The sequence below is a fragment of the Lithobates pipiens genome, unplaced genomic scaffold (genome assembly GCF_037356315.1).
Source record: "Lithobates pipiens isolate NorthernLeopardFrog02 unplaced genomic scaffold, aLitPip1_a1.2 Scaffold_28, whole genome shotgun sequence".
NCBI classification, from domain to species: Eukaryota; Metazoa; Chordata; class Amphibia; order Anura; family Ranidae; genus Lithobates; species Lithobates pipiens.
In genome coordinates this window covers 18,756,947-18,773,224 of record NW_027507789.1, presented here as the reverse complement: position 1 = coordinate 18,773,224, position 16,278 = coordinate 18,756,947, and the positions used below count along the sequence as shown (strand labels likewise).

Below are 16,278 nucleotides of genomic sequence, written 5' to 3'. Positions count from 1 at the left end.
ATGGAGAGCCTCTCACCTGGCTGCAAATCAGTTGTCATCTACCTCATCAGATCAGGCCTTTCTGAGCTGCTGAGGGTATTGCCACTGTGGGTTGTGGGTATGCCACTTCCTGGGTCACACACTATTCTTTACAATTGAAACTTTTCTTAATTTTGGGGAAATATAACTTAATTTTTTTTACTTTCAAACAGGAGGCTTTGAGCTCTTATAATGCACTGTCCACCCCCTTTCTTCCATGACCAGGAGGCTTTGTATTCTGTGAATGGATTCCATACTTCCTGGCTAGATTGTAAGCTCTGAGGAGCAGGGCCCTCTGATTCATCCTGTATTGAATCGTATTGTAACTGTACTGTCTGTCCTCAGGTTGTAAAGCACTGCGCAAAATGCTGGCACTATATAAATCTTGTATAATAATAAATAATAAAAAAGAATAAAAGCGTAAATTGTAGAGAACAACCAGTCCTCCACCAGGTAGCACACAGCACTACATTTAACTATTTGTCACCCAGCTGATTTTAAATAAACTTTCTGCCCCTGGAGTTCTCCTTTAAAGGGGCCTGCGCCTGCATCTGAGCATCGGGAGTAAAGGGGCGCCCCGCTACACATTTAACCTTTTACAACAGATCAGGAATCGCACTCAGTATACAGACATGTTGTCACGTCTTTGTGGGACTTCCTTGACGGTACGTCTCCGTACACAAAGATTAATAAATTAAGAAACCACTAGAGGGCTCCGCAGATGTGAAAACATCTTGACAAAAATTTAGAGAAGGGAAAGTAGAACAGCTCAGGAAGATCCCAGATTCACTTCTATGATATCTAGCAACGAGTTCCCTCTGGGTGTATAAGAGCGGAGAGGAGAAGATGGAGCTCAGAACACTGCAAGGACCAAACAGGACCAGAATCCTGAGGACACTGCAAAGACCAAAGAGAAAAAGGACAAAGTCTACAGAGCAATCTAAGAGACATAGGTAAGAGCCATCCTCCCGACTCCACTACATCTTCTTTTTTATATACTGTATACGTTAATATGATATTCTTATATTTATATATTATGTTTTCTTTCCCAGCCACAATGACCACCACATATTCCTGGACAATTCTCATTTTAGTGAGCCTCACCTCCATTGTCTCTGCTCAAAGCTGCAAATGGCTCCATCGAAACCAAGAAGTGGTGAACAGACAGATTCTGCAAAACTTTAAGCAGATGGTGAGTCCAAGACAGTTTTCTTCTGCTTTGTCCATCTTTATGATTTGGGGTCTCATCTATGTATCTTTAGTGTGCTCACAAATCCAAAGGCTATAATCACCCAACACCTACATCTGCTCTCTACAGTCCCATACGGGTCCTGGCTTTCCTTGGCTATTTAAAGCCATAAATTGGAGGTTCATGCCACCTCTGGTCTGTCCACCCTAATCATGGGGGTCACTGGTCTTCCTGTACAACCAGAAGGTGGGATGCCACCATGCCATTCCTCTCCTCTCTTAATGCTTGTCATGAACTTCACTTCTTCTTCTTCTTGATCATGTTGTATATTTTTATGCCACTGTGGACATAAAATGTACCAAAAAGGTAAATCTATCATACTGTACATTACAGATTCCGGCTGAAGATTCTCCTGTAGTTTGTTTCAATAGTAACTTCAGTGTCCCCGATATCAAGCATCTCTACAGTATCTCTAAGGTAAGTGAAACTCCATATTGAGAGCTCTTTCACAAACTCTAGACAGTTGAGCTCATCATATGAAGACGATAATAAGAATGGAGGACTGGCTGGTTGTAGATAAAATAAATTAATTTCCAAAGCTGATGAGACCCACCTGGATGGGAAAGACCAGTATTAATACTGCCAAAAAAGTTTTTTGTGATATTTTGATAGCAAAGTGGATAAAGCACTAATGGGCCTACCATTTCAAATATGAATTTTCCCAGAATGCACTTTTTTTCTGGAGGAACCTATGTACTTTATAGCAAGTTCAGTAAATTGTTAGCCTAACTCCAGGCACACGTTTTAAGTTAAATTTTCCGACAACAAAATCCGTTGATGGAAATTCTGATCACGTGTACACAATTCCGACGCACACAGTGCCACGCATGCTCGGAATTAAGAAGAAGAGCTGCACTGGCTATTGAACTTCATTTTTCTTGGCTCGTAATACGTGTGGTACATCACTGCGTTCTTGACGTTCGGCATTTCTGACTAGATTTGTGTGACCGTGTGTATGCAAGACAAGTTTGAGCCAACATCTGTCTGAAAAAAATCCATGGATTTTGTTGTCGGAATGTCCGATCGTGTGTACAGGGCATTAGAATAACTTTCCAAGCTCAGGAAACCTCTGCTAAAAATGACTAGATGCATTGCTGTGATGATCAGTGGGAAGCATGTTCCTTACACTCATTGGGAGGAATTACCTCTTATGCCGCGTACACACGATCAGACAGTCCGGTGGACAACCCACCGGACTTTGCAGAGGTCCACCGGACTTTCCGAACGAGTGGACCTGCCCACACACGACCGGACTTTTCCGGCGGACTAGGTCTGGCGGACAAGCCGCCGGACTATGGCGGACGTCCGCCAGACTTTTGAAATGAATGGACTAATTTTGAACGTGGCTCCAGGTAGATGGAACTAGCGAAGAAGGTCAATGTCGCCGCCTCCATCGGCAAAATTGGCACCTCGCTAGCCCAGTCACCTGGTATAGACTTAAAGTGGAACCCCTACGCTGACCCTTATCTGATAAGGCCCCCACCCACAGACCCTGACAACCAACGGCCAGGGTTGTCAGGAAGAAGCCCTCATCTTCATCAACATGGGGACAAGGTGCTTTGGGGTGGGAGGGTGCTCGCTCGTCCCCACCCCCTTTCCTGACCAGCCGGGCTGCATGCTCGGATAAGGGTCTGCTATGGACTTTGGGGGGACCCCCCGCCATTTTTTCGGCATAGGGCTTTCCCTTTAAATCCATACCAGGTGACGGGGCTAGCGAGGTGTCAATCTCTCCGATGGAAGCGGCGACGTTGACTTCCTTCGCTAGTTCCGTCTACCGGGAGCCACGTTCAAAATGAACAGACTTTTCTCCGTGTGTGGGCAAGTCCGTTCATTTCAAAAGTCCGGTGGACTAGCACACAGACGGCAGTCCGGCGGACAATTTTGAGTCAAGACTTCTTTCTAAGTCCGCCGGATGATCCGATCGTGTGTACGCGGCATTACAGATAGCTAAAAAGATAAATTTGTCAGTGGGAACTTGTCTGAGAGACAGACATTTCTCAAGGTTCAAGGAACTCCTAGCAACCTTATGAAGAACCCTGGAGGTCCATGGAACCCTGCTTGAGAAACTCTGACATTCAGCAACAAAGCCTGACAAAATTTCTAGCTCTATCCAAAAGTAAAACAATGGTTCACCTAGATGAGAAATAAGCTAATCACATTGTAATAATACTAGCTCTCTGCTGTGAAGTGGTACTGATGTATGAATTTTTTCAGGTTGAGTCAGCGGCCATCGCTGTGCGTGAAGTTGCCAATCAAACCATCCAGTTCTATAGGAGATATGAGGAGAAGTTGGACTACCACTGGCCAGCCTGGGAGAGGCTTCAGGAGCTCCTCTATTACCAGGAGCAGCAGCTGTCTGACTGTGTAAGTTTCCAAGTGACCTTCAACCTTCTCCTTCCCCCAGGCCATTAAATACAGGAAAAGTTATAAACAAATGTTTTCTATCTTCCAGATCCCAGAGGGAGCAGAGAACCAGCTCTTCATACAAGGAATCAGCCAACAATTCATCATACTGCAGAGAATCCTAGAGGAGCAAGTAAGTCATCCTCCTCCTTTTCACCCATTAAAAGGTCACTTTTTCATAGATCCTCAGGGGAGTGTCTCTGATGTGAAAACAACACTTCAGGTGGGGGTTGAAAACAGCATATGATAATTAAATCCTCATTTAAAAAAAAAAAAAAAGAACATCCCACAGCCACGGTCAAAGTGAATGGGGTAGTCTCCAAATCCTCTGAGATTGGTAATGGAACAAGACAGGGCTGTCCGCTCTCTCCACTCCTATTCATTCTCTCATTGGAACCTTTGTTGCAGCACATTCGGAAAAACACAGACGCTAGTGGTCTTGAAACTAGTACGTACCATCACAAAGTCGCTGCTTACGCGGATGATTTTTTGTTCTATTTATCAATTCCACTTGTATCCTTACCAGTTCTCTTATTTGAAATACGTGCTTATGGAGAATTATCAGACTTTAAAGTTAATCTACAAAAATCAGAGGCTCTCAGCGTTAACCTCCTACCTTAGTCCATTTCTCACCTCAGTGGTAATTTCCCTTTTCGATGGGCCCCCCAAGCCATCCAGTACCTGGGCACTAGAATTCTTTCCAATCTTCAACTTATTTTCCAATATCATTTCCAACTTTTATTGGCTACCCTCTCTGCAGATTTAGAGAAATGGAAATCCTTGGCAGTCTCTTGGTTTGGGCAGATGTAATGTCATAAAAATTAACATCACGCTGCGTCTCTTATGTCTCCTGCAAGCTTTGCCGATCAAACTGCCACAAGAGTTTTCTTGAAAGATCAGAGCAGCCTTTATCCGATATGTTTGGCAAGGTAAACCTTACCATCTCAAGCGGACACTCTTGCAGAGATCTAAGCTCAGGGGTGGTGTCGCACTCCCAGACCCTGCCTTATACTGTATGGCTGTCCATATGACCAGCGTGGTCGATTGGTGTAGACATGCTTTTCACAAACTTTGGGTGTCTTTGTAACAAGAATCGGTGACTCCCCCCTTAGCTGGCCTTCCTTGGACAGCAGTCCACCATACTCTCGAGTAGCACCTCCCCATTCCTTGATTGAATCCACCTTGATAGAACTTTCTAGATATTACAAACTGGCATCAACCTCCAGCTTTCCCTCGCCATTGACTCCCGTCATTGGTCACCCAGACTTCGCTCCGGGTCTGACTGATAGAGCCTTTCAACTCCAACATGATCTGAACCTAGTCAGAGCTTCATCCTTCCTTGGCCCATCTGGTTGGATCTGCCCATCAGAACTGTTTGGTTCTTTCAACTACTCAGTTCTGGGCTAGTGGAAAATGTTACAAGTAACCTACTTCCTTTGATCCCTTCCCAATCATTTTGGGTTTCGAAGACAACCTTCTTCATTTGAAGACCTTTGTTTGGGAGAAGGGCCTATTCAGAAATCTCTCTTTGTTTCCTACTGCATTTTACTCACAGTCACGTCTCAGCAAGACCCACCATATTTGTTCAAATGGGAAAGAGACCTAAACTTCACATTTTCAGAAGATCAAAAGAACCGAATATAATTTTTTTGCTCACAAATCTTTCCTTTGTAGCAAATATCAAGAGAGCTCTTACAAAATTTTGAAGGGCTGGTACCGGACCCCTGCTGTATTACACAGCCCATTACATTGGAAATGTGGCACCCAGAACTGCACAATATTTCACATTTTCTGGGACTGTCCAATGATTTGCCCCTTCTGGCAACAGGTATTGCAAATCATGCACAAACTTACAGACTAATCTTTCTTTCACAACCCTGCTGCAGTGCTTTCCTAATTTGACTCCTACGTCGAGTAAGGCCGCGTACACACGCGCGGACTGTTCGCCCAACTTTGTCCGCTGAACAGTGTTTGGGCGGACAGTCCGCTCGTGTGTGGGCTTTCAGCGGACAGTTTCAGCGGACAGTTTGACGGACAAGGTTTTTCGGAAATTCCGTAAAACTGTCCGCTGAAACCTTGTTTCAGCGAACAGTCCGCTCGTGTGTAGGCTTGTTCGTCAAACAAAGTTGCGCGCATGCTCAGAAAGGATTTTCACGCCGAAAGCTATAATGCAGTGTATAGGACGTCGTATTTTTCGTCCCGTCGTACGTGCCGTTCACGTCATCGCGCACGGTTTCAGCAAACTGTTCGTCCGTCGTGTGTGGCCATGTCCGTCCATGCTAAGTTTGAGCGGACTGTTTGCCGAAACTGTTGGACGGACAAAGTTGGGCGAACAGTCCGCGCGTGTGTACGCGGCCTAAGAAATACCATAAATCCTTGCTGAAGCATCTTTTGAATGCCACTAGAGCATGTATTCCCAGTATGTGGAAACAACAAACCCCACCACTTATAACACAGTGGTTTGCCAGGGTGAACGATATCCAACAGATGGAACACCTCGCTGTGGTCCTCAGAGATAAGACAGAGGAACACAATACGCACTGGCTGTATTGGGACATGTTTAATTTTTCGGATGAATATTTAGCATTTTTTTAACTATCTGAAAGGTATTCAGTTCTGGAAGCTTGGTTCCTTTTGCTTTCAACCCCACAGAGGTTCCCTTAACCCACCCCCTTTTATTATTTTTTCTGCCTCCTTTTTCTCGTTCTTCTTTTCTTCTATCTTCCTCCCTCTTTAGACACTTAATGTGTCCACCTTTCTTCTTTTAAAAAACACCCGAAAATGCCTTTTGGTATGCACCGACCACATGGTACGCCATTATTTTATTTATTTTTTAGCTGAGCGGGGTGCCCCCTTTTTGAAGATGGTTATGGCTTGCCTTTACTTTACAATTGATACGTGCTCTGATCCTCTTAGTATGTACATGGGATCCACTTACTTGGTATTGAACATGACCCTGACTTGTTAAACACGATTTAGCACCAAATTGACATAACGTATATAGTTTGATTAATGACAACTAATGTATGTTTTTTCCAATTCCATCTGGTAACTGCTGACATTCTTTGTCAGGACTGTGTTGTCATGTCATACTACTGTGTTCTGTTGCATACCCTTAAATAAAGAATAAAAAAAAAAAAAAAGACGATAGCTGGTGGTTCCCAGATCGTTCGCAAATAGGTGTTTTATCAACAGATTATCCATTGGCTTATCTTTCTGTCTAAGGCTCTATGGCTTCCTCATACACACACTAACATTTACCCCTTTCCACAGGACAACAAGGTGTGTGCCCGGAGAGCGGTCAATGCTGAAATCCAGAGGAATCTCCTGCTGTCCAGTCAGCTCTCGTCTCGCATGAGAAGATTACACCTACTGAGAAGTCTTTCCTAACCGTGTGACCAAGTTCACTGAATAGAAATAATTATTTATTTATTTTTATATATTTATGTATAATGTATTTATTATATTATGTATTTTTATATTTATTTATATTGTAAAAGTCGTTTTATATTTACAATGGATTAATAAAAAAATGTTATTTTTTTCACATTTTCTGACTTCTGTCCTGTAATTACGTTAATGAAAATGGAGAAAGAGAAATGGAGAATGTAATTTATCTATTTCAGGGTGGGTTAATGATGGGGTAGTCAGGGTTGTCACTATGGCAACCCGAGATAAGAAATATATTTGACAGGAAAGGACACAGAGCAACTAAGTGTAGCGAGAAGATGATGGCTAAGCCCCTGTACACATGGTCGGAGATTTCCACAACCAAATCCGTCGGATTTTGCCCGTTGGATTTTGTCTGTCTTGTCCGAAACTGTTGCATACACACAGTCGGACAAAGTTGGCAAAAAAATCCGATCTTTCAGAACGTGATGACGTAATTTCGTTACGATGGGTCTACATTCAGGCTAGTAGCCAATAGCTTTGAAGTAGGAATTTGATCTGAGCATGCGTGGCACTTGGTCCGATCAAAATTCTCTACACATGATCGGAGTATGTCCGATCGGCCCAGTTGGTCGGGAAATATTTCCAAGCCCCTGTACACACGGTCGGAGATTTCCACAACCAAATCCGTCGGATTTTGCCCGTCGGATTTTGTCCGTCGGATCTTGTCTGAAACTGTTGCATACACACGGTCGGACAAAGTTGGCGAAAAAATCAGATTTTTCAGAATGTGATGACGTAATTTCGTTACGATGGGACTACATTCAGGCTAGTAGCCAATAGCTTTGATGTAGGAATTTGATCTGAGCATGCGTGGCACTTGGTCCGATCAAAATTCTCTACACATGATCGGAGTATGTCCGATCGAACCAGTTGGTCGGGAAATATTTCCAACATGTTGGAAAATTGGGTCCGACGGATATTCCGACGGAATCAGTCCGATGCATACCACACAGAGTCGGATTATCCGACGACACGGTCCGATAGGACACATTCCGACGGATTCTCCGACCGTGTGTACAAGGGCTAAGAGTTGTTGAGTGGGGGACAATAATATACTTACTACAATATGAAATAAATGGTAACCCAATACAACAAAAAGTGTAGCTCCAACAGTGTTCGGCCTGGTGATTACAAACACTGCTGGGTGCTGGCTTTAAAGGGAAAAAGAAAGGCACAAAGGGAGACCGCCCGGTTCTATATGTGTCAAGTAGGCTTCAACTTCGTCTCCTCCCAAACCACGTACTCTAATGCATTTTACCCCTTCATGGTCTCTATGACTAAACCCATGATCAGGTGAAATGTGTTGGAGGGGCATGACTTGACAGGAGTTGAAGCTGAAGCCTATTAAACAGATATAGTGGTCTCCTGGTGTGCACTTCTGCTTTTCTTTTATGAAATAAATGGTGGCGTTTACCAAAGAACAGAATAGAAGGAAGAGTGAGGATGGAAATGACAGAATAATTGTAACATTTTCATGGTCAGGGCTGGGCTGTGTAGATCATTTTATAATGAACTAGCAAATATGTTACCCCTTTTAGAACAGACAATAGCATATTATAAATTCTGTATATAGCCCTACAGAACAGACCGTGCACAGTCCACACGGGATTCGCTGCTTAACTGCAGACAGGAAACAGGAACTTTATTCAGGCAAAAGACATAGATCATACCATGGATGCAACTACAAACTACTGGCGCATGTAGTTGTTGCTCAAAATACAAATGGACATTGTATTCATACACAAACAATGTTGAAAACTGAACAGGAAAGGGGTGCGGAGAGAATGAGAGCAGGTAGAACAGGGATATGCAATTAGCGGACATCCAGCTGTTGCAGAACTACAAGTCCCATGGAGGCAAGTCCCATGGAGGCAAGTCCCATGGAGGCATAGCAAGACTGACACGCCGCAAGCATGACAAGCATGACACGCAGAGGCAGAGGCATGATGGGGCTTTTAGTTTTGCAACAGTTGGTGGTTTGCTAGTTGTAGATCCCTGAGGTAGAATGTACACGAAAGAAGTGCAGAGGGTATTATAGTGAGCAGTATGTGGACAGGGCTAGTAGTAGGGTATTCAATGTAATGAAACACTAGTAAATTCTCTAATGGCAACATGCGCATTACAGAGCAGTAAAGACACAACACTTGGGGTAACACAGGCAATAACAGTTCCTAATAGTGTGCTAGTGCACTCCTTATAGCGCAGGCGGAAATAGCAGTGTAGATAAGCCAGCTTGATCTGGAATGTCCTGGCACTAGAGCAGTATATCTTCAGGCACAGTGGTCACAACACAGACAAGTCCCACTTTACCAGGACAGCATCTGCTGGAGAGCTGGCTACTGACAGGGTAGGAGGTGCTGGCAGCAATAGAGCAAGTAGGAACATCTGCAGTGCCAATTGTGGAGACCTGTGTTTTGAGGGTGTAATGTATTATCCAGACACTTGCCCTCCCTGCACTGGAACCTTTCATTAACACTCACCCTCTCTCCCTGACAAAGTGGGTTCCTGTCCATACACTATCCACTAACACAATCTGTGCCAAACAGCTGTAGGAGCCTCTATTTAAAAGGGCTGTCCCAACCAAGATGGCCACAGAAAGTCATCAGGGATTGCAGTGTCCAATCGGACAATTCTATTGTTTTCTTTTCTATTTTTTTTATTATTATTATTATTATTATTCTATTCTTTTCTATTGTATTAGAATTCTAATTTATTCTATTTGAAATTTGAATTTCAGAAGATGGTTATATTCTTTCTATTTTATTCGATTTTATTCAAACAAAGTCCAGGATATCTCTGGTGAACATCTAGAGCAGGGGTAGGGAACCTATGGCTCGCGAGCCAGATGTGGCTCTTTTGATGGCTGCATCTGGCTCTCACCTCTCAATCTGCGGATTGCGTGGTGTGCTGATCTGTGGATTGAGCCCATAGGAAAAGCCGCAGCTTAGGCCTAGCCCCAGGAGCTGCGGCCATCTTGGTACACCCGGCGGCTGCCTAGGTGAGCGGCACGCTGACGTCATCATCACCCGCCTCAACTGCTCGTGGATCTGCCTGCCTGTGTAGTGGTAAGCAAGCAGACGATCATAAGGGAGATGAGGATATTACAGTGGGGGAGATGACTTGGATATTACAGTTATAATTGAAATTAGTCGATTAATCGATAAAAAATAAAAATAAAATAGTTTTAAACATATTGTATGGCTCTTGTGGAATTACATTTTAAAATATGTGGCGTTCATGGCTCTCTCAGCCAAAAAGGTTCCCTACCCCTGATCTAGAGGGATCCCAGACCTGAGGACAAAGAGCCACCCCACCAAAATTGCAGTACTGTGGTAGTAATTAGGGAGGTGCTCCCCACAGTAGCTGGGTCTGCTGGAGAAGCCGTGCGCTATTAGGCTCTGGCCTGGTTATCCGCACACCGATTCTGACAATGGAGAGCCTCTCACCTGGTTGCAAATCAGTTGCCATCTACCTCATCAGATAAGGCCTTTCTGAGCTGCATAGAGCAGGAAGTAAGGAACCTTATCTCTCTTGGGAACAAGTTGTGGGTATGCCACCTCCTGGGCCACACAATGTTCTTTACAATTTAAACTTTTATTTGTTTTGAGAAATATAACTTTGTTTCACTTTCCAACAGGAGGCTTTGGGATCTTTTAATGCACCCCCCCCCCCCCCGCCACCTTCTTCCATATAAGAAAGCTTTGTAGTCTGTGAATGGATTCCATACTTCCGTGCAAGAATAAAAGTGTAAATTGTAAAGAATAGTCAGTCCTCCAGCAGGTAGCACACAGCACTATATTTAACTATTTGTTACCCAGGTGACTTTAAATAAACTTTCTTTCCTTGGAGTTCTCCTTTAAAGGGGTCTGATCCTGCATCTGAGCATCAGGAGTAAAGGGGCGCCCCGCTACACATATAATCTTTTTTTTATATCAGATTATTTAGATCCAGCAGATCAGGAATCGCACTCAGTATACAGACATGTTGTCACGGCTTTGTGGGAATTCCTGGACAGTACGTCTCCGTACACAAAGATTAATAAATGAAAATACCACTAGAGGGCTCCGCAGATGCGAAAACATCTTCACGAGAAAATTTGGAGAAGGGAAAGTAAAACAGCTCAGGAAGATCCTAGATTCACTTCTATGATATCTAGTAATGGGTTCCCTCTGGGTGTATAAGAGCGGAGCTGGGAAGATGGAGCTCAGAACACTGCAAGGACCAAACAGGACCAGAATCCTGAGGACACTGCAAAGACCAAAGAGAACAAGGACCAAGTCTACAGAGCAATCCAAAAGACACAGGTAAGAGCCATCCTCCCGACTCCACTACATCTTCTTGTTTATATACAGTAGCGGCCAAACGTTTTGAGAATGACACAAATATTCGTTTTCACAAAGTCTGCTGAAGCAGAAGTGTTTTTAGATCTTTTTGTCAGATGTTACTATGATATACAGAAGTATAATTACAAGCATTTCATAAGTGTCAAAGGCTTTTATTGACAATTACATGAAGTTTATGCAAAGAGTCAATATTTGCAGTGTTGACCCTTCTTTTTGAAGACCTCTGCAATTCTCCCTGGCGTGCTGACAATCAACTTCTGGACCACATCCTGGCTGATGGCAGCCTATTCTTGTATTATCAATGCTTGGAGTTTGTCAGAATTTATGTTTTTTTTTGCTCATTCGCATCGAGGATTGACCACAAGTTTTCAATGGGATTAAGGCCTGAGGAGTTTCCTGGCTATGGACCCAAATATTTGATGATTTGTTCTCCAAGCCACTTAGTTATCACTTTTGTCTTATAGCAAGGTGTTCCATCATTCTGGAAAAGGCATCGTTCCTCAACTTGTTCTTGGATGGTTGGGAGAAGTTGCTTTCTGAGGATGTTTTTGTACAATTCTTTATTCTTGGCTGTGTTCTAAGGCAAAATTTTGAGTGAAACCACTCACTTGGCTTAGACGTAACACCCCCACCTGAATGGTCTCATGATGCTTTACTGTTGGCATGACACAGGACTGATGGTAGTGCTCACCCTTTCTTCTCCAGACAAGGTTTTTTCCGGATGTCCCAAACAATCGGAAAGGGGACTCATCAGAGAAAATGACTTTACCCCAGTCCTCAGCCATATAATTCATGGACCTTTGCAGAAGATCAGCCTGTCTCTGATGTTTTTCCTGAAGAGAAGTGACTTTGCTGCACTTCTTGACACATGGCCATCTTCCAAAAGTCTTCTGCTCACTGTGCGTCCCGATGCTCTCACACCTGCCTGCAGCCATTCCTGAGCAAACTCTGCACTGGTGGTGCCCCGATCCCCCAGCTGAATCAACTGTAGGAGACAGTCCTGGCACTTGCTGGACTTTCTTGGGCGCCCTAAAGCCTTCTTCACAAATGCAGTGGAAATGTTTTTTATGGAATTAAGTTCATTTTTATGGCAAAGAGGGAATTTATCTGATAACGCTTCATAACATTCTGGAGTATGTGCAAATTGCCATCATAAATACTGAAACAGCAGACTTTGTGAAAATTAATATTTGTGTCTAAACTTTTGGCCACGGCTGTAAATACTATATATATCAATATGATGTTCTTACATTTATATATTATGTTTTCTTTCCCAGCCACAATGACCACAACATATTCCTGGACAATTCTCATCTTCCTTAGCCTCAGCTCCATTGTCTTTGCTCAAAGCTGCAAATGGCTCCATCGAAACCAAGAAGTGGTGAACAGACAGATTCTGCAAAACTTTAAGCAGATGGTAAGTCCCAGACAGTTTCGTTCAGCTCTGTTCATCTTTATGACTTGGGGTCTCATCTATGTATCTTTAGTGTGCTCACAAATTCAAATGCTGTAATCACCCAAACCCTACTTCTGCTCTCTACAGTCCCATACCGGTCCTGGCTTTCCTCTGCTATTTAAAGCCATAAATGGAGGTTCATGCCACCTCTGGTCTGTCCACCCTAATCATGGGGGTCATTTGTCTTCCTGTACAACCAGAAGGTGGGATGCCACCATGCCTTTCCTCTCCTCTCTACATGCTCATCATGAACTTCACTTCTTCTTCTTAATTTTGTTGTATATTTTTATGCCACTGTGGACATCAAATGTACCAAAAAGGTAAATCTATCATACTGTAAATTACAGATTCCGGCTGAAGATTCTCCTGGAGTTTGTCTCAATAGTAACTTCAGTGTCCCCAATATCAAGCATCTCTACAACATCTCTAAGGTAAGTGAAACTCCATTATTGAGAGCTCTTTCACAAACTCAAGACAGTTGAGCTCATCATATGAAGACCATAATAAGAATCGGGGACTGGCCGGTTATGATTAAAAAAAATGCTTTTCCAAAGCTGATCAGACCCACCTGGATGGGGAAGACCAGTATTATCAATACTGCCCAAAAGCTTTGTGAAGTTTACTGTAGGTGCACAGTGGATAAAGCACTAAGTGGCCCACAATTTTGAATATGAATTTTCCCAGAATGCATTTTTTTTTGGGAGGAACCTATGTGCTTTATAGTAAGTTCAGTAAAGTGTTAGCCTAACTCCAGGCACATATTTTAGGTTAAGTTGGACTGGATAAAAGGTTAGAAACTCTTTCATGTTTTCATTATTGTTTGGATCACCATTGATAAGATTCCCCACGCTGACTGTCCTGGTGACATCTCAAGTTTAAAAACGTGACCATGTGCTACAGGGAGAAAAAATAATGCTATATCCCTACAATGGGGATACAGAAAGCAGCAAAACAAAACTGATTTAGCTCTGCCAATTTCTGGACCGCATTTAACAAGGATAAAAAGTGAGGGAATATCCCTATGTGATCACATACAGTAGCCTTTCTGAACCTTTTTAACACAGAGGAACCCTTATAATAACTTTCCAAGCTCAGGATACCCTGCTAAAAATGACTAGATGCATTTTTGTGATGATCAGTGGGAAGAATGCTCCTTAAACTTGTGGTCATTGGGAGGAATTACCTCTTACAGATAGCTAAAAAGATTAATTTGTCAGTGGGAACTTTTCTGAGAGGCAGACATTTCTCATGGCTCAAGAAAACCCTAGAAACCTCTTGAGGAACCATAGAGGTCCATGGAACCCTGCTTGAGAAACTCAATCATTCAGCAACAAAGCCTGACAAAATTTCTAGCTCTATCCAAAAGTAAAACAATGGTTCATCTAGATGAGAAATAAGCTAATCACATTGTAATAATACTAGCTCTCTGCTGTGAAGTGGTATTGATGTATGATTTTTTTCAGGTTGAGTCCGCGGCCATCGCTGTACGTGAAGTTGCTAACCAAACCATGCAGTTCTATAGGAGATATGAGGAGAAGTTGGACTACCACTGGCCTGCCTGGGAGAGGCTTCAGGAGCTCCTCTATTACCAGGAGCAGCAGCTGTCTGACTGTGTAAGTTTCCAAGTGACCCCCAACCTGCATTTTCCCCCCAGGCCATTAAAGTCAGGAGAAGTTATTTACAAATGTTTTCTATCTTCCAGATCCCAGAGAAAGCAGAAAACCAGCTCTTCATACAAGGAATCAGCCAACAATTCCTCACCTTGCAGAGAATCCTAGAGGAGCAAGTAAGTCACCCTTCTCCTTTTCACCCATTAAAGGGTCTATTGTTCATAGATCCTCAGGGGAGGTTCTCTGGTGTTAAAACAACACTTTAGGTGGTGGGTGAAAACAGCATATGATAATTAAATCCTCATTTTTAAAAAGAGAACATGGCTGGTGGTTCACAGATTGTTTGTAAATAGGTGTTAACAACAGATTATCTATTGGCTTATCTTTCTGTCTAAGGCTCTATGGCTTCTTCATACACACACTAACATTTACCCCTTTCCACAGGATGACAAGGTGTGTGCCCGGAGAGCGGTCAATGCTGAAATCCAGAGGAATCTCCTGCTGTCCAGTCAGCTCTCGTCTCGCATGAGAAGATTACACCTACTGAGAAGTCTTTCCTAGCCATGTGACCAAGTTCACTGAATAGAAATATTTATTTATTTATTTATTTTTATATATTTATGTATTATGTATTTATTAATGTATTTTTATATATTTATTTATATTATAAATTTAGTTTTATATTTACAATGGATTAATTAAAAAAATATTTCAAATATATTCTGACTTGTGTCCTGTAATTACGTAAATGAAAATGGAGAAAGAGAAATGGAGAATGTAACTTATCTATTTCAGGGTGGGTTATACTTACTAGAATATGAAATAAATGGTAACCCAATACACCAAATAGTGCCGCTCCAAGCCCCACAGTGTTCAGCCCGGTGATTACAAACACTGCTGGGTGCTGGCTTTAAAGAGACTCGTATTACCCGATAGGCAATCCCTTAACGAAAGTAGAAAGGCACAAAGGGAGACTGCCCTTTTCTATATGTGTCAAGTAGGCTTCAACTTCGTCTCCTCCCAAACCACGTACTCTAAGCCCTTGTACACACGATCGGAGATTCCGACAACCAAATCCGTCGGAGTAATTCCGACGGATTAATTCCGGAAGAGGTCCGGAAGTGATGTTGCATACACACGGTCGGACTAAGTTGTCGGAAAATCCGATTGTACATAACGTGATGACGTTATTTCGTTACAACGGGACTACGTTCAGGCTAGTAGCAAATAGCATTGGTCTAGGAATTTGATCTGAGCATGCGTGGCACTTTGTCCGTCAGAGTAGGCTACACATGATCGGAGTATGTCCGATAGGAGCATTTTGTCAGAAAATTTTACCGGCAAGTTAGAAAACTTGGTCCGTCAGATATTCAGGCGGAAACAGTCCGATGCAGACCACAGACAGTTGGAATATCCGACAAAACGGTCCGATAGGACACATTCCGTCGGAATCTCCAACCGTGTGTACAAGGGCTAATGCATTTTACCCCTTCATGGTTTCTATGACTAAACCCATGATCACGTGAAATGTGTTGTAGGGCCATGGCTTGGAAGGAGATGAGTTTAAAGAAACTTCAATTGCGCAAACCTGAGTGTGTTAATTAATTAAGTGAACAATCAAGGTACACACAACCCTAAGGGAATAAATAAATAAATATTCTTAATAATAATTATTAAATGACCTGGTGTGCCACACAACCTTATTACCTTCAAGGCGAATCAAAAAATTTATAAATAAAAATAATT

The 16,278-nt window shown here is 42.8% G+C and overlaps 1 protein-coding gene across 1 annotated transcript; it reads left to right on the top strand.

Annotated features, from left to right (window-relative positions):
• The first annotated feature begins 693 nt into the window (after positions 1 to 693).
• On the top strand, positions 694 to 7,067 carry LOC143934972 (uncharacterized). The gene is made up of 5 exons (XM_077458519.1): positions 694 to 1,210; positions 1,601 to 1,684; positions 3,482 to 3,631; positions 3,720 to 3,893; positions 6,851 to 7,067. The coding sequence occupies exons 1-5, from the start codon at positions 1,031 to 1,033 to the stop codon at positions 7,058 to 7,060; spliced, it is 798 nt and encodes a 265-aa protein (XP_077314645.1). The 5' UTR covers positions 694 to 1,030; the 3' UTR covers positions 7,061 to 7,067.
• The last annotated feature ends 9,211 nt before the right edge of the window (positions 7,068 to 16,278 follow it).